The sequence below is a fragment of the Micromys minutus genome (genome assembly GCF_963924665.1).
Source record: "Micromys minutus genome assembly, chromosome: X".
NCBI lineage: Eukaryota > Metazoa > Chordata > Mammalia > Rodentia > Muridae > Micromys > Micromys minutus.
In genome coordinates this window covers 26,464,974-26,490,573 of record NC_137970.1, presented here as the reverse complement: position 1 = coordinate 26,490,573, position 25,600 = coordinate 26,464,974, and the positions used below count along the sequence as shown (strand labels likewise).

Here is a 25,600-nt window from a genome sequence, read left to right as displayed (position 1 = left end):
CTCTCTCTCTCTCTCTCTCTCTCTCTCTCTCCCTCTCTCCCTCCCTCCCTCCCCCTCCCTCCTTCCCTCCCTCCCTCCCTCTCTCTCTCTCTCCCTCTTTGTCCTGGGAATTAGGTCAGCTCTTTCCTTTGGGGAATTTCCATCGCCTTTAACAGTGGCACTGCTAGAATGGCTGGGCTGGCCTGGCTGCCTCTTCCTCTGGGACAGCTTTTCTTCCCTCAGTGTCCTCAGTGCCAAGGCAGAGATGGTGAAAACCTTCCTTGGGAGGGTCGGGCTAACAGTCAGGAGCCGTCTCCAACAATATCCTGCCTCACTGTGCCTCTCAAAGAGGAACAGATGTGTCCCTGCTCATAGCTTTCTCCTTGTTGCTTCAAACCTAACATCAGGGCCACCCAAGCTCATCTTCCCACTCACGACTTTGCAGGAAGAAGTGCCATGAGGCACAGAGGAAAGACCTGGCCTAGACCCCAGGGCACTTCTATTGCCACGGTTGGGGGAATGCCCATTGGTGGGGGAGCTTTTTATCCCACTACCTTAGACTTGAGAGGATCTCAGGGGTTGGTTGTAATTTCAGTTTTGGTGACAAGGTTCAAGGTAAGTCAGGGTAGCTGGGAAAGGGACACTCTACTCATGCCATTGCCCACAGTAACTCTAACTCCCAGTCCTTGGATACCTCATATGTGAGATGATTGTAACCACTGTGAGAGTCTGAGAAATAATCCAGGGAGCCTAGTTCAGAGTAGGCAGCTTTTGGTCACTGTTAAATAGTTGCGCTGTGTAGCAACTTAACTAAATTACAGTTTCTTAGCCGTTCCAACCTTTTTAAAGGGGTCAGCATTCACTTGTACCTAGTGGCACCAGGATAGAGTGTTGTTCAGGTGAGGTATCATTGCCATCCTCATTGTCATCATCATCATCATCACCATCATCATCACTATCATAGACAACTAATTGTCATCATATCTAGCAGTGAGGTTGGTTTCATATCATTAATGTTGAGTTTTAGACAGCAGCAAGGTAATAGGGTTCAACTGAATGATCCTCTAGTTGGGAATTGTTTACCAACCAGCATTCTAGGAAGTGTTGTTCCCTTTACTCATCAGAGATGAAAAAGGGATTATATTTGTTTCCCAGGTATGATAGCCTGTCTTTGAATCAGATAGATTAGCCTGAAAGGGTGTTCGTGCACGAGCGCGCGCGCGCACACACACACACACACACACACACACACACACACACACACACACACACACTTCCCTCCAGGAAGGGCTCTGTGGTCTCCACCTTGAGTTTAACCAGACAACTACAGGAGGTATGAGGGAGGCTTCTGATTATGACAGCTTAGGAAACATTCTACGGAGGTAGAGTTTGAGGAGGAGACCACTAACCTGTTCCTCAAATAGATTTTCGTAAATAACTGACAGGCGATGGTTCACTTCTATGGACGTATTAACCAAACTGATGGACGTTAATTATTAACCCTTTTAGACGGTGGCTCGCTGATTTCTCCGATATCCTAATCCAGCTCACAGAATGCTTAAAGCAGCTTTAAGTAGAGAGTGGATTTTTTCCCCTCAGTTTGTGTTCTGTTTTCGACTCTGAAAGAATGTTGTGGGCGCTCTTTTTCCTGGTGACTACTATTCAAGCTGAACTCTGCCACCCAGGTACGTAGCCTCGAAGCTTACAAAATAAATGAACAGATTCCTAAATATTTGAGAAGTCATAGAATGGAGAAAAAAGAATGATTTTCCTCCCTAAGTCTTGGTACATGTGGCTTGAAAGTTAATGACTCTTAGGAATATGAAGAGAAAATGTAAGTGATTTCATACGCTTTTTGTTCAAGTTGCATGGGCATTGGTACAAATCAATTGTAGCTCTTTGTTGTGGTCATCTGGGCTGTGTTAAGCATTAGGACTTACCAAGCTCTGTTTTCTCACAGTTGATCCTAAATTCCTACTCTTTGTTTTTACCTTTGCTTTTTCTCTCTCTCTCTCTCTCTCTCTCTCTCTGACAGATGCAGAAAATGCCTTTAAAGTGAGACTTAGCATCAGAGCAGCTCTTGGAGATAAAGCAGTAAGTAGAACACCTGCTGCCTCATTTCAGCCTTTGTTTTCTAAGAGCTCTGGGCTTTTTCAAATGGATGGTTTCTCTGAGTCTTCAAGTCTGATCTTTGGCCAAAGCTAGATTGCAGTAACAGGGGAGTCGCGGATAGAATGAGTTTGCTTAAAGTACATAATTAGTAGTGAGTGATTGAAAATACATGGGGAAATTGTGTTATGTAAAAACAGTATCGAAAACTTGAAACACTCAGTCCAGGAACATAGAGCAAAGGGGGCTGTCAGGTCTGATGTAGATGCCTTTGTCTAGATTAAACCTGCCCTTCACTATTGTGGGCATCCGAATGTTATCAGTCTGTTTTCTAGTCATCAGAAAGAAAGACTGAAGCTACCAATGTATTTCACAGTACATGATTGTCCAGTTCTATGTGAAGCTTCAATTCTTCCCACCTATGAAGGTAACAGTATGGAAAGTGTGCTTGAAATAATAGAAGTTTAAGATTCTCAGTGTAAGGGGCTGGAAGAGTAGGAAAGGTCATTCAAGAAGATGCTATTGTTTAATTTTAGTGTCAGTTTCCCAGTGTGCTCTGCAGTTTTCAAAACCTAGTAGGTGATATTAATGCCTCGTCGTACCACAAACAGAAAAACAAATGAAACCCAGATTGCTAAAGGGATTTGGAAGTGTTCTAGTTGCTGACCAATCAGCTGCCAGAGTGTTCATTATTCATCTGATAAGTAACAGTTGTTATAATAGCATAAAACTAAACATTTATTAAGACATTATTTTACTTTTTAGTGGGGGCTCTTCTAAGCACCGAACTCCTATCAGCTTCTGAGCCTTTACCCCTTTGAGTACAGGCACTTTCATTCCGATCAGATGAGTCAAAATCACAGGCCCAGAGAGTCCTGTGCACCGCTGAAGATCTCAGGCCAGTGAATGGCAGGAGAGTCAAACCCAGGTAGTTTGACTTCGGAGACCCTGCTCCCAGGCAGTGTTTAAGCTCTCTTATTCCAGGATCTTTAGATTTGGCTGCATGTTAGGGATGCAACGGCAGCTAACACTGGGCTTGTCCATTCTCTGTGGAGCTTATAGTAGTGAGAGAGTCAGTTGTCCATTAAATAGTCAGTAAAGCAAGTGCAAATGCTCAGTCTTCAGAAGTATGACAGGAAGGAGAGGTATGCAGGGTTCTGGCCTCAGCAGGAGCTTCCATCCCAGGCACTTTAACAATGTCTAACGTAACCATGAACAAACAGACACAGAGCAGATAGGGAGGGAGGGATGGCAGAGGGCTGTCATATGTGAACATAGCAATAATTAATCACAAGAAGCTTAGTGAACGTGAAGGATGGAAGGAAGACCAGGATGTCTGGAACTGATGTGGTGGTGACAAACATGGCATTTACGAGCCTTGAGAAAAGGAGACTGCATGGGGAATGTGGACCATGCTGACAGTGGGTGGGATGGGGTTTGTTTCAAGACAGGAGCTGTTTAAAACATCAAATGCTGTTGACAGGCCAAACTCATTCTGGGAAGCAATATGAAGGTTGAGGAGTTTAGCAGGAGCTGTCTTTGGAAAGCTGTACAACCGAAAGTCAGATATTGGACAGGGGGATAAAATAAGCAGGGTAAATTGGGAGTGAACATGCAGGAGTATAGGTCACTCCTGTAAGAATTTTGGCCTGGTGTGGAGGCTGGGGCTGTACTTCACCTGTTAAGAGGGTTTGCCTAGCATATGTGAGGCCCTGAGTTCCATCTCTAGCACCCCATAAACCAGGCCCGCTAGCACTTAGGAGACGGAGGCAGAAGGATCAGAAGTTCACCCTCACTCTCCATTACCCAGTAAGCCTGAAATACATAAAACCCTGTGAGGGGGGAGGGAAAGGGAGAGAGAGAGGGAGGAGGGAGGGGGGAAGGGGAGGAAGAAAGAGAGGGACAGGGACAGGGAGATCTGGCTATGAAAGGTCAGAGAGAGCTAGCAGTCAGAAGATCAAGTAGAGATACAGGTATTTACTGTTGGTTTAGTAGAGCATGAGCAAAGTCAGCAGACAGGTTCCAGCTGGACTTGAGTACACAGAAGATGTTGTTTCAAGGCTGAGAGGGAGGAGCAGAGGCATTCCCAGCGCACTTGTGGGGATTAGCCATTATCAGGAGAGAAATGTCTGGTGCTTCAGGAAAGGAAGTGGTTAGGATGTACGTTTGTGGTAGAAGGTTTGTTTCTTTGCCTTAGGAGTTTATAAAGCTAAACTCATAACCCCTAAATGACCAACTCAGGGCTTAGGGATTAAGCTCAGTGGAGGAGAGCTAGCCTAGCAAGTGAAAGTCCCCATGTTCAGTCTTCAGCCCTGGCTGTTGGAGGAACTATAAAACCAAAAGTATCCAGTGAGAGCTGAGGTGGAAAGAAAATGTTATGATTGGGGGTGTGGGTAGGAAGTTTGAAGCAGTCTTGGGACAGACAATTGTCTTGAGACAAAGAACTTATGGAAAATGCTAAGAGGTGAGCAGGGAATTTGAGGGTAGGGCATTATGAATTTAAAGTAAACGAGCCTCATTTTGTGACTCTTTTTACTTTTGACTATTCAACTAAATTAAAATGTGAGGTTTCAGTGTTCTCAGATGTAGGCAGAAAGTAAAATAACCCGGGAGACTTGAGGGCTTGGTAGAAGTGTTATTCAAATGAGGAAGCAAGGAATCCATGACGACAGATAAATAAACACAATTAATATGCACTGTGTGGTCCATGAAGTCACAATGCATTCATTTGTATATACTTACGCTGTCTGTATGCCAGGTATTTGGACAACAGGTAGGTAAAGCCTTCCTGTGTATGTTTCTTCTGGGGGCTATTTCGGTCTGTGGGTGTTAAGCCAGGACTGTAACTCTAAGTAACTCCATATTGTTCTTCAGTTGTACATAATTTTTAAAATTACTATGCATGTTGTTAGTTTTGCCTGGAAGCCACTCAGAAACACTTTGAAAGCCACAGTAGAAACGTAGGAGCTTTACTCTATGGCCTCCTACACTCCTGCTGGCAGAGATCATGGTCATTTTGTCAGAGGAGCTAAGGTATCTTTTCCAAGATTCAAAATGCAATTTCACGCCATGCTCTGGCTAGTTCTGTCTGGCACTGTCATTTTTGTTTGCTACACTGACATTCTCATTTATATTTGAGCAGGCTTCTTCCCTCACATCTTCACAACAAGGCTTGCCTGGGCATACACACACACAAGAATGTATATAAGTGTATACATATTTGTAATATTGTATATGAAATTGTATATACATATAATATATATGTATACTTGCTTTTAAAATTGTATATACATATAATATATATGTATACTTGCTTTTAAAAATTAAGATTTAGTTTTGTGTATGTTCATAGAGATCAGAAGAGGGTGTCAGATCTCCTAGAGTTGGAGTTACAGGTGATTATGAGCTACCTGGTGTAGGCACTGGGAACTGAACTCAGGTCCTCTGGAATATCAATATGTACTCTTAACTGCGTAGCCATCTCTGTAGCCTTATATGTATAATTTTTATTAGACAAGCTCTCAATATGCAGTTCTGGCTGTCCTGGAACGCTTTATATAGGTTAGGCTGGCCTGAGTCTCTTATACCACCCTCCTGGGTGCTAAGGTTACTTGTTGTAAGCCTGTACCACTGCTGGACCCATAAGCTATTTAGAAAAAAATAAACCCTTCCTGTATAGAGAAGGTAACCAGAGGATGAATTTTCTGCTGTTGATTAGGATCATCTATTTTTCTTATTGTTCCTTCCTCAGCACTCTAAGAAAGCAAGAGCTGTAATGATAAAATACGCGTTTCCATATTAGTATGGAAACAATCTTAACAATACTGTCATGATTTGCTAGGACAAGGTGTCTAAATATCAAGTTTGTTGACAGGCCAAATGGCATTGCAGAGTCTAAGAGAGTGCGATGGGAAAGGGCAAACTTGGAATTATAGGATATGGAAGAATGTGAGTCGGCCTGACCTTCATGAGAAACATATGGAGGTGGCCGAGAAAGAGAGGAAAAAGGAGCATAGCAAGTGAGTGATGGAACATAGAATGCACTCTTTCCGTCTCATTCACCTCTGCTTTCCCTTTTCCTTTAGTATGTCTGGGACACGGATGAAGAATATCTCTTCAGAGCAATGGTGGCATTCTCCATGAGAAAGGTTCCCAACAGAGAAGCAACAGAGTAAGCCGACAGCCTCATGTCTCAAGTGCTTGTTTGAGATGATACATTATTTCAGTTTCCATGTTGAACAGGATCTAATACCCTCCACTGATTTAAGGGGCCAGAATTTTTCTTTTTATAAAATTTATTGTTTATTTACTTCTTTTGTGTGTGTGTATGTGTGTGTGTGTGTGTGTGTGTGTGTATGCTCACATCATGACATGCAAGTGGAAGTCAGGACATCTTGTGGGAGTTGGTTCTTTCCTTCTAAGATGTGGGTTCGGGGGGATGAATTCCAGGCCCTCAGGTTTGGCAGCAACTATCTTTACCCACTGAACCATCTCTCCAGCCTTTGCTTTGCTTTGTAACTTTCTATGTAAACTTGCCTGGCCTGGAACTTGCTATGGAGCCCAGGCTGGTTTGGAACTTGAGGCAATCCTTCTGCATCAGCCATATAAGTACTGGGGTAACAGGCATGAGAAACAATGACCAGCCTGGAACCTGCATTTTTATGGAACACTTAAATTCACAAGGATCTCAGCTTGCGAATTCTAGTATATTCCCTTTGTTCAGTAGCTAATATGACTATCAATGGCCATGATCAAAATTTTATTTGTATTTTTATGTACTAAGATTTCCATGTTTTTGTTGTACACATATAATTTTTCTTGTAGAAAGCTAGGTAATATCAAAGAAATCTATTTTTGTCTAAAAAGAAATCTAAATATGGACCCCAAACTGGTATATATCACATATATATCTTGTTAATTTTCTTAAAAGTACTTAGTACAAACTTTTTTAAAAGTAGTTTTTGTTGTGATGGTGGGTTTTTTTTTTTTTTTTGTTTGTTTGTTTGTCTTGTTTTTGATTTTTTTTTTTTTTTTTTTTTTTTGAGACAGGGTCTCATGATCTAGCCTTAGCTGTCCTGGAACTTTGTAGAGTAGCCTGGTGTGAAACTCACAAGTCTGCCTGCCCTGTCTCTCTGCAATTAAAGATGCTTGCCACCATACCTGCATAGTTTTAATACTTTTACATTTGTTTTTCTACTCTTCTAGATGAATCTTCTCTATTTATAAAGATTCTTTCCTTTTCTATTTGTGATTAGGTCACACTCCTGGTGGCTCTCTACTCCCTCTTCAGTGCTGCCAGATGTGAGGTGAACTGACTGGTGGGCTAGATAAAGCATCTGGGAGCAAGCTTGCCCTGAGTGTTCCCACCAGGCTTTCCTGGTGCTACTTCCTGGTAGAACTTTCAGTCTGTACTTGCTGTGTACAGCAAGGATTATTTATGTATTACCCAAAACACATGATGATATGTGTCTCAATTCAGATCAACCAAAGACAGTTATGGTTGAACTTATTTCATTTTAGGATTTTTGTTGTTGCTGTTGGTGGTGGTGGTGGTTTGAGACAGTCTCACATATCCTAGTCTGGCCTTCAGTTCATTATAGCTGAAGATGGTCTTGAAATCCTGATCCTTCTATCTCAGCATCTTGAGTACTGGGAATTACAGACATGCATTACCTCTTCTGGTTTAATGTCAGGATTGTTTGTTTTAAGATTAGGAAGAAAACATTGCCTAGGGACTAAATAGTCCTCAATGAGTCCTTTGATCTCCAAGCCCTAAGTGCTTTACTAAAGATTGACTTTTACAATAATTCAGAGCCCAGAAAAGAGGATAACTATCAGTTAGTTGATTTCTCAATATCTGATGTGAGCATAAAAAGAGGAAAAGGAAGCTGGCATGATGGCACACACCATTAATGGCAGTTTTCCAGAGGCAGAGTGTCTGAGGCTAGCCTGGTCTACAAAGTGAGTTCTAGGTCAACTAGGCCTGCATAGTGAAACCTTATTTCAGTTTGTGTGTGTGCATATATGTGTTGCAATAATTATTAAAAAATAATAAGGCTTATCTCTTTATTGGCCTCTCAGTCTCATCCTCAGGCCACTTCTAATACATAGCCACACGCACATCTGTCACTCATTCCGAGCCACCCCCATGGTCTCACTTCATTTGCGTGACTCTCTTCCCTGGTTTTACACTACCTGCCCTATTGCCTCCATCCCAGGGTGTTTCTTTACCCCAAATCCCAACACAAACACAACTCTAAGGACCGAGAGCTTTTCATACAGGTTTATATGTCAAACTCTCAATCCACAAGCCCTCTACACAATAAGATTACATCAAATAGACAAAGATACAAACTGCCTTTCTATATGAAACATAAGACCTATAAAATCCTTAATGTTCATAACTACTTAACTCCAGTAAAGCCCACCTGGATCTTCGTTCATCTTTTTTGACCTCCATCTTGGAACTCCTTTCTTTCCTCTCACCTCTGACCCTCTTCTTCCACCTCCCTTACCCCGCCCAGTCACTGGCTCTCCTTTATTTTACTAATTAAAATGGGAAGGTTCAGATGAAGTCACCTCATGGGTATGTGACTAGGCAGCCCTTCTTGGGGAAGTTGAATTAACATTAAAATATGAACAGCTTCAGGACCATCTACAAACATGTATGTATATATTAAGAAAGGGAAGAGTAGATTTCGAGGAAGTAAAACAAACACATGAAATGTATATTTGTATACAAACATGCATATTTAAAGCTGATCTTTTGTCCTTTATTTTTTACTTTTATTTTTTTAATTTAATTTAATTTTTTTTTATCTATAAGTACACTGTAGCTGTCAGACACACCAGAAGAGGGCATCAGATCCCATTACAGATGGTTGTGATCCACCATGTGGTTACTGGGATTTGAACTCAGGACCTCTAGAAGAGCAGTCAGTACTCTTAACCACTGAGCCATCTCTCCATCCCATTTTTAAAAAGTTACTTGCATTTTTAAAGTACCTTTGTGTGTTGGTATGTATACTGTAAGTGAATGCATGTGCACATGCATGTATGTGTGTGAAATCCAGTTTGATTGTGGATGTCTTCCTCTCTTGCTATCCACTTTATTTTTTTAACAGAGGATTTCTCACTGAGCCTGGAGGTCAAGGATTGGCTAGACTGGTTGGCCAGCAAGCTCCAAGATCCACTTGTCTCTGTCTCCTTTGTTCTCCTAGTGGCAGTGACTTGAAACTCAGGTCTTCATGGTCATGTGGCAGGCACTTCAACAACTGAGCTATCTGAATTATCTCCCCAATTTCCACACATGTGTATTTGTATGCATGAATAATAATAATAATAATAATAATAATAATAATAATAATAATAATGTATTAATAGAATAATAAAAGTTGTTTTTAAAGAAAATATATAGAAAAACAAGAAAAAATTGCCCTAAATTCTCTTCATGCTTTATCCAATTTTAAAGAAAAATATTTATTTAATGATTCTTAAAATTTATTCTTTGAAAAATTTACACATTTATGCAATATATTTGATCATATCCATTTATTATTATCTCTCTTCCATCCCTCCTAGTAGTATAATTTTTAAAAATGAAAATAAGGGAGAAGGGTAGAGGGTAGAGGGCTTAGGAGTGAAAGATTCACAGTGTTCTTTCACAATACATAAATTCAGTTCCAGCTCCCACACAGGGCAGCCCAGAACATCCTGTAACTCCAACTTTAGAGGATCTGATGTCTTCTGACCTCTGTGGGGATACCTGCATGCATGAAACATTAATCACACAGACACAGATACATACATATAATTAGAAGAAAATCAATCTAAATAAAAACAAGGTGATTGCATTAAAAAGTTAAAAAGGAAAGCAAGCACTTATCTCCTGGGCAGAACACTAAGTATCTCTAGTGTACCAGCTCTCCTTGTCAGCACATGCTGTACTTTGTTGTGTCGCTAGCACTGTGACTTCCCCCACGTGCCTACATTTCCCCTGGCTCATGGTTTTGTTCAACCAAACGTTTCTGTTCTTGGGCAAAGGTGATGAGCTATGTAACAACACTTCAGAATTTGAGGAATTCACCTTTGGAATGTTTTCCTTCAGAACCAGGGACATTGCAGCGGTCTGTGCATATCAGATCTACTTTTTGTTTTTGAAAGGTGATTCAATTTTCAATGGATACCCAGGCTATATTAAAGTTTTGTTGCTTGTCATAAACCTACCAAGTATAAAACTAGATCAGTGAAGTTTTTCCTGTGAAGGCCAAACTTCAGATGAGGGCATTGGACTTCAGTTGGACTGTGGGGTCAGCCTAAGGAAGTATATTGCTGTAAGGGTAGCCACTGAAGTAAATGCCCTGTTCTGAAAGCCTGCTGTGTACTTGAACAGGCCTGACAGATGTAAAGATATTCTAACATACTCATGCCTCTTAATTTGACTACTTGTTATCAAAATAATGACCCCCAAGAAATGAGAATTTTCCTAGAAATCTCATGCTGGGAGAAGGAAAGTGCAGGTACCAGCCAAGCATGAACTTGTCTTCTGGAAGAAGATTTCAGACCACCTTACAGGATGAGACTGAAACCCAGACAAGGGTAAGCCAATAATGGGCAGGGCCACACTTGACAGAGTGTTAGATGTGTATATCGTTGGCCCTTGACTTAAACATTGATCTCACTTTAGGGCCTCCAAAATGAGCTTTGGGACTTCTCTAGATCCCATCACCTCTCTTCCAATGTGGCCACATTAAATTCATCTCTCTCTCTCTCTCTCTCTCTCTCTCTCTCTCTCTCTCTCTCTCTCAAAACTATGTATTAGGCAAACATTGGATTTTAAGATAATTTACCGAGTTTAGCAAGATAGGTAGAAGTCCATTGCAGGCATTGCTTTCTCTTTCTAAATAGTATAGAGCATGTAATGGATTTCTTGCTCTACTTAATTAGCCAAGGATAAGTCTTGTGACCTAAAATGAACAATTAGTTCTTGTGCCCATGGAAAGGTAAGGGGATTACACATCTCATGCTTGCAGGCCAGCTCATTTTTAGTCCTGATTTTCAGAAACAAGAGCCTAATTCTTACCACCCTTGGCTTTGCCTGACCTCATTGATGAGAAATAGCAGTGGAGCTAATTTACAGAGAATTTCCTTCAGGTCAGTGCTTTATACATTTAAGGAGGCAGCGGGAACATTTGTGGCTTGTTTTTTGTTGTTGTTGTTTTGCTTTGATTTTTGATTTTTAGTGAGTTTCTGAAAGAAGCTATTCATGTAGATGTTAATAGATTTTTTGTTAAAAATTAATGGTCAAGGGCTGAAAACATGACTGTATTTTCAGACCCAGGTTTAGTTCCTAGCACCCAAAGGGTGCTTCACAACTATCCATAACTCCAGTTCCAGGGAACCCGATGCCTTTTCTGACCTCCAAAGGTACTAGCATGTGCATGGTACTGTTAATCCCAAAGATGGGAGGAGAAAGACCACAGACCCAATTCATCATGACCAAATTAACTAAAGCAAGCATTTTTATTCATTTACGTGGGCTGCCTCCTCCTAAGGCGAGGTTTGAGAGGTCAGGGTTGTAGAGGTCAGCATTGGATGTGAGGAACACATGACTTTTATTTATAGCTCAGGGATAAGGGATTTATAAATGGGAGATTTGGCAGTCAAAATGGGGGTTACAGGAGCTGAGCACAAGACTAGACGTGGTTGGAGGACGGAAGACAAGGTAGTCATAGCAACAGGTGGTCATAACAACATAGTCAGGGGTGCTCTTTGAAACAAAAATAGGGCTGCAAGATGGTTATCAACATCTTTATGAAACAAAGACCTGATGGTCATTCCTGGAACAGACGGTACAGAACCTTTTGTAGTTAAGGTTACAGGTGGGCCATAGCCTAATCCTTCAGAAACACAGGCTTAATCATAAACAGGAATGAACCTAGTTTTCTTTACTGTCAGATGGCTTTTAAGCCTAAGGTGGAGGCAGGCTGGTTCTTTAGTTCACACAGATACATACATGATTGCAAAAACACTTAAAAGAAAATCAATCATTGTCCAGAGTGGTTGCCAAATTATAATCACATGGTTCCATTAGACCCATCCATATTAAAATTTGAAAAATATAGAATTAGTATTTAGTTGTGATAGAAGTATTTCAATTTTATTTTATTTTATTGGGTTTTCAAGAAAGGGGTTCTCTGTATAGCTTTGGCTGTCCTGAAACTCACTCTTTAGACCAGGCTGCCCTTAAACTCACAGAGATCTGCCTGCCTCTGCCTCCTGAGTGCTGAGATTAAAGATGTGTACCACCACATCTTTTTAAGAAGATTTCTTTTTATTTATGTGTTTATCTATTATTTAGCTTGTGTCTCTGTGTGTGTCTTCAGTGGCCAGAAAAGGACATCAGATTCCTTGGAGCTGGACCATAGGTGGTTATGAGCTGCCTGGTGTAGACACTGGGAACTGAACTCTAGGCATTTGCAAGTGCCGCAAATATTTTTGTTGCTGATCCATTTCTCCAGCCCCTATCTTTTTGTTAAAAATATGTAATTCTACTTCAGTAGTTTCTATCAAGTGATTATTTGGTCCTTCAGAGGATGTTTTACAATACCTGGAAACACTTTTGATTGTCAAAGCTAGAGGCTGAGTAGAAGTCAAATTTGCTGCTAAGAGACTATGTGCCCTTTCCCTACAACAGAATTATCTGGCTTCATTGTGCTTCCCTGTTTCTTTCTAGTAGTATGTGGAGTAACATTTCTTTGATGGCTTGTGCCATAGTTACTTTGTCCATTCCCCTTTATTGGTAGGCACTTATAGTTTCAGTGCTTCAATGAAGAGTGCTACAAAGACTGTCCTCATCAGAGTCTCTGGGTACATGTGTGCAGATGTAAGAATTTGAGGTAGCCACAATCCATCTTCTGGAAAATACTTCTAATTAATGTTCCAGAGTGATCTGACCCATTGGCTTTTTTCATAGCTTCTTGGGATTCAATTTCTGTGCACTTTTCCAGTACTTTGCATTATTTAAATATAAATTTGGGGAGGAGGCTGGAGAGATGGTTCAACAGTTATTAGCATTTTCTTTTCTTTGAGAGGACCCAAGTTCAGTTTCTCAGCAGCTCACAATGGCCTGCAACTCTAGTTCCAGATGACTGCATGGCTTCTTCTGACCTTTGAAGGTAACTGCTCACAAGTACACACAATCATTTAGACACATAAGTAAGAATTAAATACATCTTTTTAAATGATAAAAAGTTTAAACTTTAAAAAGTTTAAAGTCTCTCATTTAAAACCTATTGTAAGTATTTTGCTTATTAGTGAGGTCAAATAACAAATTATTCTCAACCTAATATAGGCTACAAAAAAGTAGACCTGGTTTTAGTCTTCATCTCCCTAAAATGGCACACATACACACACACACACACACACACACACACACACACACACACACACACACACACACACGGCAACTTTATTCTGGTCCTATTTGTATCTTTGTTACTTATGCAGAGCCACACATTTTGGGAGACTAAGCTTGACAGTTTCTTGCCAGTAGAGGTCAGGATTGGTTTGTGGTTCTTAGCCAATGCTTGCTTGCTTGCTTGCTTGCTTGCTTTGTTGATTTATTTATTTATTTATTTATTTATTTATTTATTTATTTATGTATTTATGTATTTATTTATTTATTTATTACTTTTTGGCTTCTTTTCCTAGTGATTAATGAAATGCCTAGAGACCCTGTTGGTTGACACTACTATTGTTTACTGCTTGAGATCCCAAGAATGCTGCATCCCTTAAGGCATACGATGTAATCTGGCCCCAAGCCTTAACAGTACTTTCTTGCAGAAAACCATGCTGGAGACCTAGAAAGACATAGATAATGATCTCAGAGGGAAAAAAAAAAGATGACAAACTCTTACTACTCTATTCAGCTACTCTATTTCTGGCAATCAAATGGCTGGGTCTTGGGGCTCTGTTTCCTTCTCATAAGGCAAGCATAATCAGTCTTTTGGTGACACTGCAGAGGCAGCCTCTGGGGACCTTAGCTTGGGCTTGGAGCACAGTGGGTGGCTTTCTGAAGGTTCTGGTGAAGTTAAGGCAAGTGGACCTTGAATTCTGGGCCCTGATTGCAGAATTCAGGTGTGGGCCTGAGAAGGGTCCCTGCATCTGGCAAAGTGCCACTGCAAGACCCTCTGCCCACCTGGATTTGTGTCCAGGTTCCTGAGACAGTGTTAGTTAGTTGCCCATCTAGGAGGGAGGCAGGAGGATGGAAGCTCTTGAGAGGGCAGCCTCTCTCCCCACAGCTGAGGATTTTGGTCACTGAAGAACAGAGGACTAGAGAGAGGGACTGGTGGTTGGGCTTAGAGCACAAACAAAGCACGAAGGAGGCCAGTGACCATAGACAATTTTAGAGGATGCTACTGCTTATCAGTGATTCTCAACCTCCCTAATGCTGCAACCCCTTAATGCAGTTCCTCATGTTGTGGTGACCCCCAACCATAACATTATTTTCATTGCTACTGAATAACTGTAATTTTGCTACTGGTATAAGTTGCAATGTAAATATCTGATATGGGATCCCTGTGAAGGGGTCATTCAATTCCACCAAAGGGTCAAACCCCACAGGTTAAGAAACATTGGCTTAGATGATAAAGGGAACACACAACCCTATACTGTTAGGACCCGCATAGGCCATATCTAAGCTAGCTGATACTAGGGGACTGCTCTCTGAATAGTAAGGGGCCCTCTTTGAGCCTTTGCCCTTAGCTCCCCACCCTCCAGATTGGAGCCTGCTGGCAGGAGGCCAGCTCCTTGTCTTTCATGCAGATTTGGTTTCAGCTGCAGCTGCTATACCCCAAGATGGCCTTCTGTTTCCCATTGCTGGTCCCAGACACTTAGCTCCATGCAGAGGGGCACTTGCCTCTACTTTGGTGTGTGACACCAAAAGGAAGAAAAGAGACAATTTTCCATACATTCCTTCTGGCCGAATAACTGCTAGCTTTCAATATTATAGGCTTGAATGTTCTTGTAAAGCAATGCAAGATCCTGGTCTTTTTCATGAAGGTGATGCATGTGTGTCTCATTCTTGAGGAATGGATGCTCATGACACATATTCATGCTTTTGCAATTTTCTTCTTTAGGAAATGACTGACAGCATGCAAGGTTGACATTGTAGTACCAGCCTTGTGGCCCCTCCTATAATTTTCAGCTTTCATCCGTCCCTGTAAAGATTTTTCATTTCTTTGAACTGAACACTAACACCGTTTTCCTTTTCACTTTTATTAGTAACCCACATGTAGACTAAAGCATAACTCATTTCTAATTTTCAGGTGAAAAGCATTAAGATTTAAGGGTCAAGAGGCACTGGTGATTGTAGCCCTTGTGTTTGGGAACCTTCTCAAGGTGATCAAAACAGCTCACTCTTCTTGTGAACTTTACCCTCCAAAGTACATTTGGAAGGCACCCCTTGATGATGCCAATACTGGTGTAGGGAGAGACAAGGAGAGCTAGAGCAGCCATTAAATTGAAGAGTGGGTAGCAGCTCTTGCTGGAAGGTAATGAGCAGGCCATCTGCAGACTTGATGAGAAAATACTGAGGCTTCTCCAGTTTTGACAGAGGCTACATGCTGAGGAAGCTGGGGGGGGGGTCATACTTCTTTTGGAAGATTCTTTAAGAAATGTCCCCAAGTATATCATTTTTAAATAATTGGGATTGGGATTTCTTTTTCTCCTCCTCCTCCTCCTTTTTTTTTTTTTTTTTTTTTTTTTTTTTTTTTTTGGGTTCCTCTGTGTATCTCTGGCTATCCTGGAAGTCACTCTGTGGACCAGGCTGGACTCGAACTTAGAGACCGTCTGAGTTTGAGTCCAGCCTTTGCCTCCCAAATTCTGGGATTTAAGGCATGTACATCATCAGCTGGCCTCTTTGAAAGTTTTCTAACCTGTATTTTTATTACTGTTACCATTACTCCACCCATGCTTCTCCCTCTAGCTCCTCCCAGATCCCCCTCTTCCCCACCCCATCTCACACATATCTAAGATCCCATGTGTGATGGTAATCACATGAGAGTGAATATTTTCATGCCATTTATGATGATATTCTTATATTTCTCCCATCTCTGCAGAATTTCCCATGTCCTGCTTTGCAATGTAACCCAGAGGGTGTCATTCTGGTTTGTGGTCACAGACCCTTCCAAAAATCATACTCTTCCTGCAGCTGAAGTACAGTCGGCCATAAGGTAATCTTCCCCTGAGTATGCTGTTCAGAAATCCATCTATCAACTCCTTGATGAGCTCATCTGTTTCCATAGGGACTGAAGAGATCTCACTCCACTCCACACATGATGCACTGATTAACGTATCAAGTATTCCATTCACTTCGTTTTCAACAGAGATTGGTGTAGATCAGTAATTTTCATCCAGTAGCAATCTGCCTTCAAGGAAACAAATGTTTGGCAATGTTTGGACACGCTTTTCTTGTCAAAACTGGAGAAGAAGGAGGCACAACCCATACTAAGCAGGCAAAAGCTAGGAATATTGCTATCCACCCTACTATGCATAGGACAAAACCTCCTTTAGAATTATTTGACCTCAAAAGTCAGCTGTACACCCCTGTTTAGATATTAACTCAGAAAGAGTAAAGAGCCAAACTTAAATATGTTGCTACCCTATCTACAGTGATTTTTAAAAATTGAATTAAACTTTATTAGCATATATTAATTGTACAAAATAAGGAGTCTCAGTGGACATTTTTATACATGCAGGTAACACAGTATGATCATATTTATTCTATTTGTTGCCATTTTCGTGGCAATTTTAGAATCTTCACTAGAGTAGTCACATGTATGTGTATTCAGGTGTGGACATGAACAACAGGTTCTAAAGTGTCTGTTGTAGCTCTGTTGTGAAGACTGAAGTAATTAAACCCAGGTCTTGGCTAAATCTTGTCTGATCCTTAAGGGGAGGAGTTGATATTATCTGTATTTGACCAGAACTTCCAGTCTACCTTAGAGGTGACAGAATATGTTTCTTGTGTGGACCAAAATAGCAGCAAAGGGTTAATGAGGCAGGGAGATGGAGTGAGGGTACAGAATAAGTTTTCATTTTCTTCCCAGTCATAGCTCAGCAATGGTGTTCATTGCTTTGGGAAAAGGTTTTCATTCTCGTACTAAATATGATTCGATTGATTATGAGGATTGGGGAGATGGTTCAGCGAGTAAAGCTCTTGACACAAAGCATAAGAATCTGAACCAGAACCAGCATGGTGGCCCATGTCAGTCATCCCAGGGCTCCTACATAAAGATGGGAGGCAGAACCTAGGGCAGCCCATGGGGCAGTTAGCCTGTCCTGTCCTGTGCTGTGGCAAATAAGAAAGTGACCCTGTTTCAAAGAAGATGGAAGGTGAGAACTAACATATAAGGTTGTCCTCAATGACCTCCAGGTGCGCCTGGGGCGGGCACACACACACACACACACACACACACACTTATTTTAAAAGATTAGATGATTAAAAAGGGAAAACATTCAACAACTTGCTAAAATTACATTTAAATTATCCTTTTGCTACTGGGTTCCCATTCCTGTCTATGAATGGTCATGCCAGTATAGATTTGTGAGATTATGTGATTCTGGGGATGGAACTCAGCTTTGGCATACTGAGTGAAGATGTACCAGTGAGCAACATCCTCTGACCTTAACATAGAGTTTTATCTGCTGATGGAGATCTTTCCTGATGGCTGGATGCTGGCTGCAGACATTCCCAAGCCACTGCTTTAGACCATGATTGCCCAGACTTGATGCTACCAGCTGAATCTGCCTACCAAGCATTTGAATTACAGCTAGGCAAAAAATCAGGTGCATGCAAAGTATGAAACACAGCAATTATCCAACAAAACCTACAGCCTAGTGATGGTGGTATACACCTTTGATCCCAGCACGTGGAAGGCAGACGAAGCAGGCACATCTCAGTTCTGATCTACAGAGTGAGTTGCCAGGTCTACACAGAAAAACCCTGTCTCCAAACAAAAATAAAACAAAGCAAAAGAAATCTTCACCACCAACCTGACTGTCTGACTCTTACCAACACCTTTCCCTACCTACAGGAAAACAAAAACATTTACCTTCATGTACTTTTAGACTTTTAGGCTCCTGAGCAGTCATTGTGTATAATCACACAGAAGCACTTTAAAAATATTTTAATTTAAAGAAACAGCTGATCTTTATGCAAGCCACTTTAAAGTTCTGTTATTTATTCAAATATCAAAAAATAAAATAGGGTAGGGGCAGAGCTCAAAGGTCCTGATGTACAGCAGTGGAAAGACATGTCTGTACTTGGTATGTAATGTTTTACTCTGTTCTTACTTCCTTTCCTAAAATTATCGTTGCCTTTTAGAATGAATAGGAACCGGATCAACAGTGCGTTCTTTTTGGATGATCATACTCTGGAATTTTTAAAAATTCCTGCCACTCTTGCTCCCCCGGTGGAGCCATCTGTGCCCGTCTGGATTATTGTATTCGGTGTGATATTCTGTATTGTTACAGTTGCAATTGCACTACTGGTTCTTTCTGGAATTCGGCAACGCAGAAGGTAGGATGTTCAGAATGATTTTTTAAAAAATATTTATTCATTTTATGTATGAGAGTACACTGTTGCTGTCTTCAGACACCCCAGAGGAAGGCATTGGATCCCTTTACAGATGGTTGTGAGCCACCATGTGGTTGCTGGGAATTGAACTCAGGACCCCTGGAAGAGTAATCAGTGCTCTTAACCTCTGAGCCAATTTTCTTATACAGCTCAGAACTACCTGCCTGAGGAATGGTGCTGGCCAGAGTGTACCGAGTCTTCTCACATGAATTGATAATCAAGACAGTTCCTCACAGACATGAATACCCACAGATAAACCTAATAGAGGCAGTTCCTTGAGGTTTATCCTCTCAGATGACTCTAGGCTGTGTAAAGGTCTACATTGTAATTTTGTATGCAGGATACACAGAGAAAAGTACAGTTTTTGCATGGGCAGAGTTAAGTTTTTGGTAGTAATCCACATGCAAATGCCCATAGTTGCACAAATGTTTTAAGGCCTCCCTACCATTGCTGGCCTGGGACCTGTAGGCCAAACTCCTGTGCCAATCTTCTCTTCTACTAATGGATTCTGGTCCCTTGTGTGTTTGTAAAGAGCCCTGTTTGGCATCTTACCAGCCCCTCCCCCAAATTAATCCTTCCCTAAACCTGTCTAGTCCTGTCTAAACCTTCCTTTCTGATACAGAGACAAAAATTCAGTGAAGTGGCACTCACGGGGATATACATTCTAGAACCACAGGGACATGGTTTGCGAAAGGGTTGATATTCAGTTGGAACCTGTAGGGTGTGTTTGATCAAGTATGTGTTGAATTAAATACCTCTCCTTACAATTACCACTTTTCTGTGTGTTTCCCTAATTACTAATTACTAACAGAAGCATTTTAAGTTTCAAATGTTTCCACTTTTCCCACAAATGATAGCACTATAGTATAAATGTTCATCTATGCTTTGAACTAAACCCAAAAATTCAGATCAGGTGGTACTTGCTTGATTTTTCCGGTTGATTGTGACATGAAATGCTGACTTATTTGCTATGGCGCATGCATTTGTTTTAGGTTTTAGAATATCAAGCAAGACACATTCTCTTGCAATATTTGAAAATCCACACTAAGCACTTTAAAGTTGTATTCATTCTGAGATGGTTATACTTTGTAGGTCCAAATGATTTTAAAATGTTTGTGAATCGATGTCATTTGCTTGATTCCCAATTTCCTTACTAGTACAATATAATGCAGGAGTTGAAAAAAAAAAAAGACTAGATTCAAGAGATAAACTGCTTAGGCTTGAAGTATTGATCTCTTCCATTGCGCTCTCACATGGAATCCATTAGCTGTATGAGAGTACAAACAAAGAGGTAGGGCAATGAAGTTTGGGAGGAGAATATGGCTTTGTGGTCTTAGTCATCCTGCTTAAATTTCCCTTAGCTGGTTGCATGTAGATAACTTTTCTTGACTGATAAGCTAAGTATACTGGAAATAATTAACTTGGTAGGTTAGAAAACTCAGCACAAGAGAATGCTTAGAGTGCTATCTGGCATCCAGAGAGCACTCAGCAAATGTTAGCTGTTACTATTATTTTATCATCCCACCATTTGCTGGTCTTTCAGCTAGTTTGTGATGGGATCAGCTCTCTCCTTCCAAACAGATTCTGCAGTAATATAATTGGCTGCATAGTATTACAATCTGTTGCTTAGGAGAAGTGAGGCTGTTGTTACAACTTTGCCCCCACAAATTCATTTCACATCCAAACTAGGAAAGCAAATGGACAAATGTTTTGTGTAAACCTGCAAAACATCAACAATTATCAAATACAGTCAGGGAAATTATGACAACCTCCAGAGCAAAATTATTTCTGTGTTTTAAGTTTGATACTCGCTGTGGTGATTTTTCTCTTTGGCAAAGGATTGCTTCAAAGATTAGGACAGGGTACAGTTTGAAGTGGGGGAAAGCCTATGAATCCATTTTCTGGAGATAGGGTCTTATGTATCCCAGACTGGTCTAGAATTAATTACATGGCTGAGGATGACTTTGAACTATTGATCATCCTGCCTTTGCCTTCCATAGAGTGATAGTACAGGTATGTGTGACCATGCCTCGTCTGAAAACTTGTTATAGTCATAGAAAAGGTAGATATTTCTTTTCAAGCCTCAAGCAGAAAGCTAATGAGATGTTCAACTTGGACCAGAAGAGAAAGCTCAGAAGGTAAATGGAAATGACCTAAGTTTGATCTCTGGAACCCACATGTTAGAAGAAAAGAACAGATCTGCAAGTTGCCTTTTGACTTCCACACTCATGTCATGGCTCACAAACACCCATTCATACATGCTTACAATCAATCAATCAATCAATAAATAAATGTAATGAGAGTTTTTTTTTAAAGAAATGTTTAACCAACCCATCTAGATGTTAAATAATAATGAACAGAGTTTTCTGTTCCAAAATTATAAACAGCCTGAGAAGACCACCTGAAGGGGCTACTGTTCTTCTACGGAGAGGCTTGCTAATGTTGTCTAGATGGATGCATAGTTAGACTTACCACTGAGAAAATGTCTTAAGCAAGGTATTAATCTGTTAGTTTTGTTAATGACAACATTACATTGAGCACGCAAAACTGTGGGGTTGAGTAGGCTTGAGTTCAAACTAGGTAGCCTCAAATACTGTGGCCCTTATAAATGTGAAGTTGATCAAGTTACCTAATTTCTATGTGTCTCAATTTTCCCACCTACAATAAAGATATAATACCTCACAACTAGTCCCCCCTTTACTTTGATGTCTTTTCTATGGGGGGAAGGTGACCCAATGAGTTTTACTGAAATTGCTTACAGGAGCACAGGTGAAGGGTTATTTACAGGGGTGTCAGCAACTTGCCAATGGCAATACCCCTGAGGAAATTAGCTTTCTCTCTTGTAGCAATCCTTAACTGTGTGTAAATCCTCTCAGGGAGGGAGAGGGACATTCTGAGGCCCCCTTAGAGAGGTACATTTCTAAACACAGCAGAGAAACAATTAGCAAGAAATTTCTCATTTGGTTTACACTTTTATTTGTAATACAATTTATAAGAATATAAAGTTTGTTTGTTTGTTAAGACAGGATCTCACTATGTAGTCTTGGCTGTACTGGAGCTCAATGTGTAGACCAGGCTGAACTCCAACTCACAGAGCTGCCTCCTGAGTGGGATTAAAGTCGTGCACTACATCTGGCTTGAATGTCAAGTTGTAATATGTGAAACTATTGGGAGAATTACAGCTTGGTACAAGAGGGAGGATTTAAAGAAACCCAGATATACTCTGATTTGCCACTGACCTTACAGGAAATGAAGAGCTAGTAACAAACCAAGCAAATCTAATAATGACTCTGCTTTATATGTGAACATTAGCTAGGGTTCCATGTCTTAAGTCCTTGGCCTTGTTGCATTACTAAGAACAAGACTATGATCACTTTGTAGGCAGGGTCCATCTCTATTATCTTTATTTATGTCTTCTGTGATTTGTACGAGAGCTCCTATCACTGAATGAATCATCAATAAAGAAATAAAAAGCACACATGCAGTAGTAAATCCGTGTGTTTTTTGTAGAGGCTGGTGTATCTAAAATAGTGTTCTAGGCCAGCTCCTTTCATGAGTCATGTTCCACTCTGAAAGAAAAGTCATTACATATATTTGAAACTCAGTTTCCATCATCTGAAAAACAAGAATAATAAAATCTGTACTACATTGTAGCAAGAACTCAGTAAGATTATACATAGAAATTATCTAGTGTGATTCATGCCATAAAGTTATTCTTATCACCATTATTATCACAATATTATTGGAATGATTAGCTGTTGAAATAAAATTGGTTATTGACCAATATTAAATAAAGAACTTGCCTACAGTGTTGGATGATTAGAAAGTTGCCAGAGAAGCCAGGCACCATACTGCAATGTCCACTAAGTCATTCCAGCAACAATGGCATTTTCCTTAGGAATTGTTTAGATGGATCGTTAGGACTGCTCCAATTGCCAATAATTAATTCTGTCTTGTTTGAAAAATATATTTGGTCTAAATGTTGTTTTCCTGGCCATTCTTGGGAATTATGTACTGAGACTTACTTTTAAGAGAGACATGCATACTCTTTTGCTTTTACTCATATACTCAGAACAGAGCATATTCTGATCAACAATACACTGTTCCATCAAAGGCTACCTGAGATTTCTCATGTCCTCTTTTTAGAACACCTCACTCTGAAATTATGGGGAATAACCACCGTCAAATCTCCTAGGAGATAGCTTCATCATAGCTTAGCTTTCTTTCTCAGACCTTTCAAGAAAAAAAGAACTCATGCTTTTAGCAGAACATCAAATCAGAATAATCCAGAAAGACAGTTAAGTTTTATTATGCTCAGTAAGAGCAGCCCATGGGTACTGGATCGGTTTATTATGGCACAAGCTATGCAATGTGACGAAGTGCCATAAAGTTGTTCGATAACCTTTGAGCTGCTTATCATGTCTACCAACTAACAAGTTCCTGACGTCGCAGTTTGTGAAGCCCAGGAGCACTAAGACTCTGAACAACTGACCCTAAGGTCACACTAAACAAGATGTCCCTGAGTTGTCTCCAACACAGCTCAATTTGAAAGGTTTCCATAAGGATTTCCCTCTGACTCTTTCTGGTCAGGAACCGAACCTTCTTTGAAAGAAGAGATACTCATCTCCTGTTTGTGTTTTCTCCCTGTTCGCTGTGATGCCTGATGGTTTGTTCTTCTTTTGTAGTTGGAATAGGGGAGGTGAGATCCCTTGCATTGATCTGCACATATTCAGCTCTCTGCCATTTTTTCTCTAACCCCACAAAACTGTTTCTCAGACTACATACCATATCACAGATAGTATGTATATGTATGTAAGTATATGCCAATGTGTGTGTGTGTGTGTGTGTGTGTGTGTGTGTGTGTGTACCATATTACAAAAATTCACCAAGATTTTTTTTTGTTTGGAGATAAAGCCTTACTCAGTGGTCCAGATTGACCTAAAACTCACTCTATATTCCATGCTGGCCTTGAATTCACAGATGTCATCTGTCTTGCCTTCTGAGTGCTGAGATTTAGTAAAATGAATCACCACTACCAAAAGGTTTTTTGTTATATGGACTGACATAATTCATAGCAAACTTCATTTAAAATTTAGTGTTATAGAAAGTTGATTTTCACTCCAAGCCAAAGAACAATTTGTGTGTGTGGGGTGTTTTTATTTTTTGCCTTTAAAAAAATTATCTTTAATCTTTCTTTACAGTCCAGTTGTTATCTCCTTTCCAGTCCACCCTCTGACAGTCCCTCATCCTATTCCTCCTTCCTGCCCTCTGTCTCCAAGAAGATGTCCCCATCACTATCCGTACCTCACAAGGCCTCCCTGCTCCCTGGGGCCTTAAGTTTCCCAAGGGTTAGGTGTGTCTTCTCTCACTGAGGCAGGACCAGGGAGTCCTCTGCTGTATATGTGTTGGGGGCCTCATATCATCCAGTGTATGCTGCCTGGTTGGTGATCCAGTGTTTGAGAGATCTCAGGGGTCCTTCCAGGTTAGTTGAGACTGCTGGTCCTCCTATGGGTTGGCTTCTTCCAGTCTTCCCCTAATTCAATCACAGGGGTCACTGGCTTCTGTCCATTGGTTAGGTGCTAGTATCTGCATCTGAATCGTTCAGCTATTTGTTGGGCCTCTCAGAGGACATCCATGCTAGGCTCCTGTCTGTAAGCACACATAGCACCAGTAATAGTGTCAGGCCTTGGAGTTTCCCATTGAGATGGATCCTAATTTGACACAGTCATTGGACCTTCTTTCCCTTAGACTCTTCTCCATTTTTGTCCCTACAGTTCTTTTAGACAGGACCAATTCTGGGTCAGAGTTTTTAACTGTGGGATGGCAACTCCATTCCTCCACTTAATGCCCTGTTTTTCTACTGCAGGTGGGCTCTTCAAGTTCCCTCTCCCTACTGTTTGAATCTCATCTAAGGTCCCTCTCTTTGAGTCCCTCTCACCTCCCAGGTCTCTAGTATGTCTTATGCCCCTTTCTATTTGCCACGTTTGCAAACAAGACCATAGTCATCTAAAGCTTTCTCATTCTAGATTCCACTCTCTCTTATGTGCTTTCAGGAACAACAAAGAACCACCTGGAGTGGAGGATGCAGAAGACAAGTGTGAAAACATCATCACAATTGAAAACGGCATCCCTTGTGATCCCTTGGACATAAAAGGAGGGCACATTAATGATGGCTTCTTGACAGAGGATGAGCGCCTCACCCCTCTCTGAATGTGGCAGTCTTGTAAATGCTTGAATGTGGTAGTCAACGAATTATATCCACAAAGGTCACTGAAATCATAAGGAGTAGGCTTCTCAAAATATTCTAGAATTTTCTTTTTGATAACCGAATATGTAGGTATATTCGTGTGTGTTTGTAGTTACTGATTTAAGCATTTCTAGAAATAAAGTCAGGGCTATAACTATATTTCATATTTTGAAGACCTAAGGAAAACAATTTTCTACTGGAGAATGGCTATAGCATGGCAGAGAAGTAATTTTAAAAATGGATCTTTTTGAATACTGTTTATATTACTCTGTATATGATGTAATGAGGAAAAGTAAACATGAGATGGATGAAAATGGCAAAGGAATTTCATTCTGTTCTCACACCAATAGTTGTGTGTATATTTTCTGTATATTAGTCTTTAGTAGTGCAAGCAGATCTATTTGTTTTCACTATTTGAAATTTGTACAAGTTCTATCTATGCTGATTTAATAAAGTAGTGATCATCTCATTTTGATTGTGTGGCTGACTATGCTTTGAGACATAGTGAGTCTAACTTTATTAGTTATATTTAATTTGATCTAAAGCCCTGGAAATGTATGTTGGTCTTATGCGTGTACATCCATTTTGTTCTGTTTTGTTTTCTCTATGCAATAGCCCTGGTTGTC

General features: G+C 40.6%; 1 protein-coding gene across 2 annotated transcripts; it reads left to right on the top strand.

Moving 5' to 3' along the window:
* Positions 1-1,606: 1,606 nt before the first annotated feature.
* On the top strand, positions 1,607-24,937 carry CLTRN (collectrin, amino acid transport regulator; the record flags this gene model as incomplete). 2 transcript variants are annotated; one of them, XM_080909878.1, is made up of 6 exons in its annotated part: positions 1,607-1,664; positions 2,015-2,073; positions 6,174-6,259; positions 16,209-16,322; positions 18,476-18,670; positions 24,781-24,937. In XM_080909878.1, the coding sequence occupies 6 exons, from the start codon at positions 1,607-1,609 to the stop codon at positions 24,935-24,937; spliced, it is 669 nt and encodes a 222-aa protein (XP_080766004.1). The 2 variants fall into 2 exon arrangements, with proteins under 2 accessions (XP_080766004.1, XP_080766005.1); XM_080909879.1 differs by lacking the exons at positions 1,607-1,664; positions 2,015-2,073; positions 18,476-18,670 and having other exon boundaries at positions 6,213-6,259.
* Between the last annotated feature and the right edge of the window lie 663 nt (positions 24,938-25,600).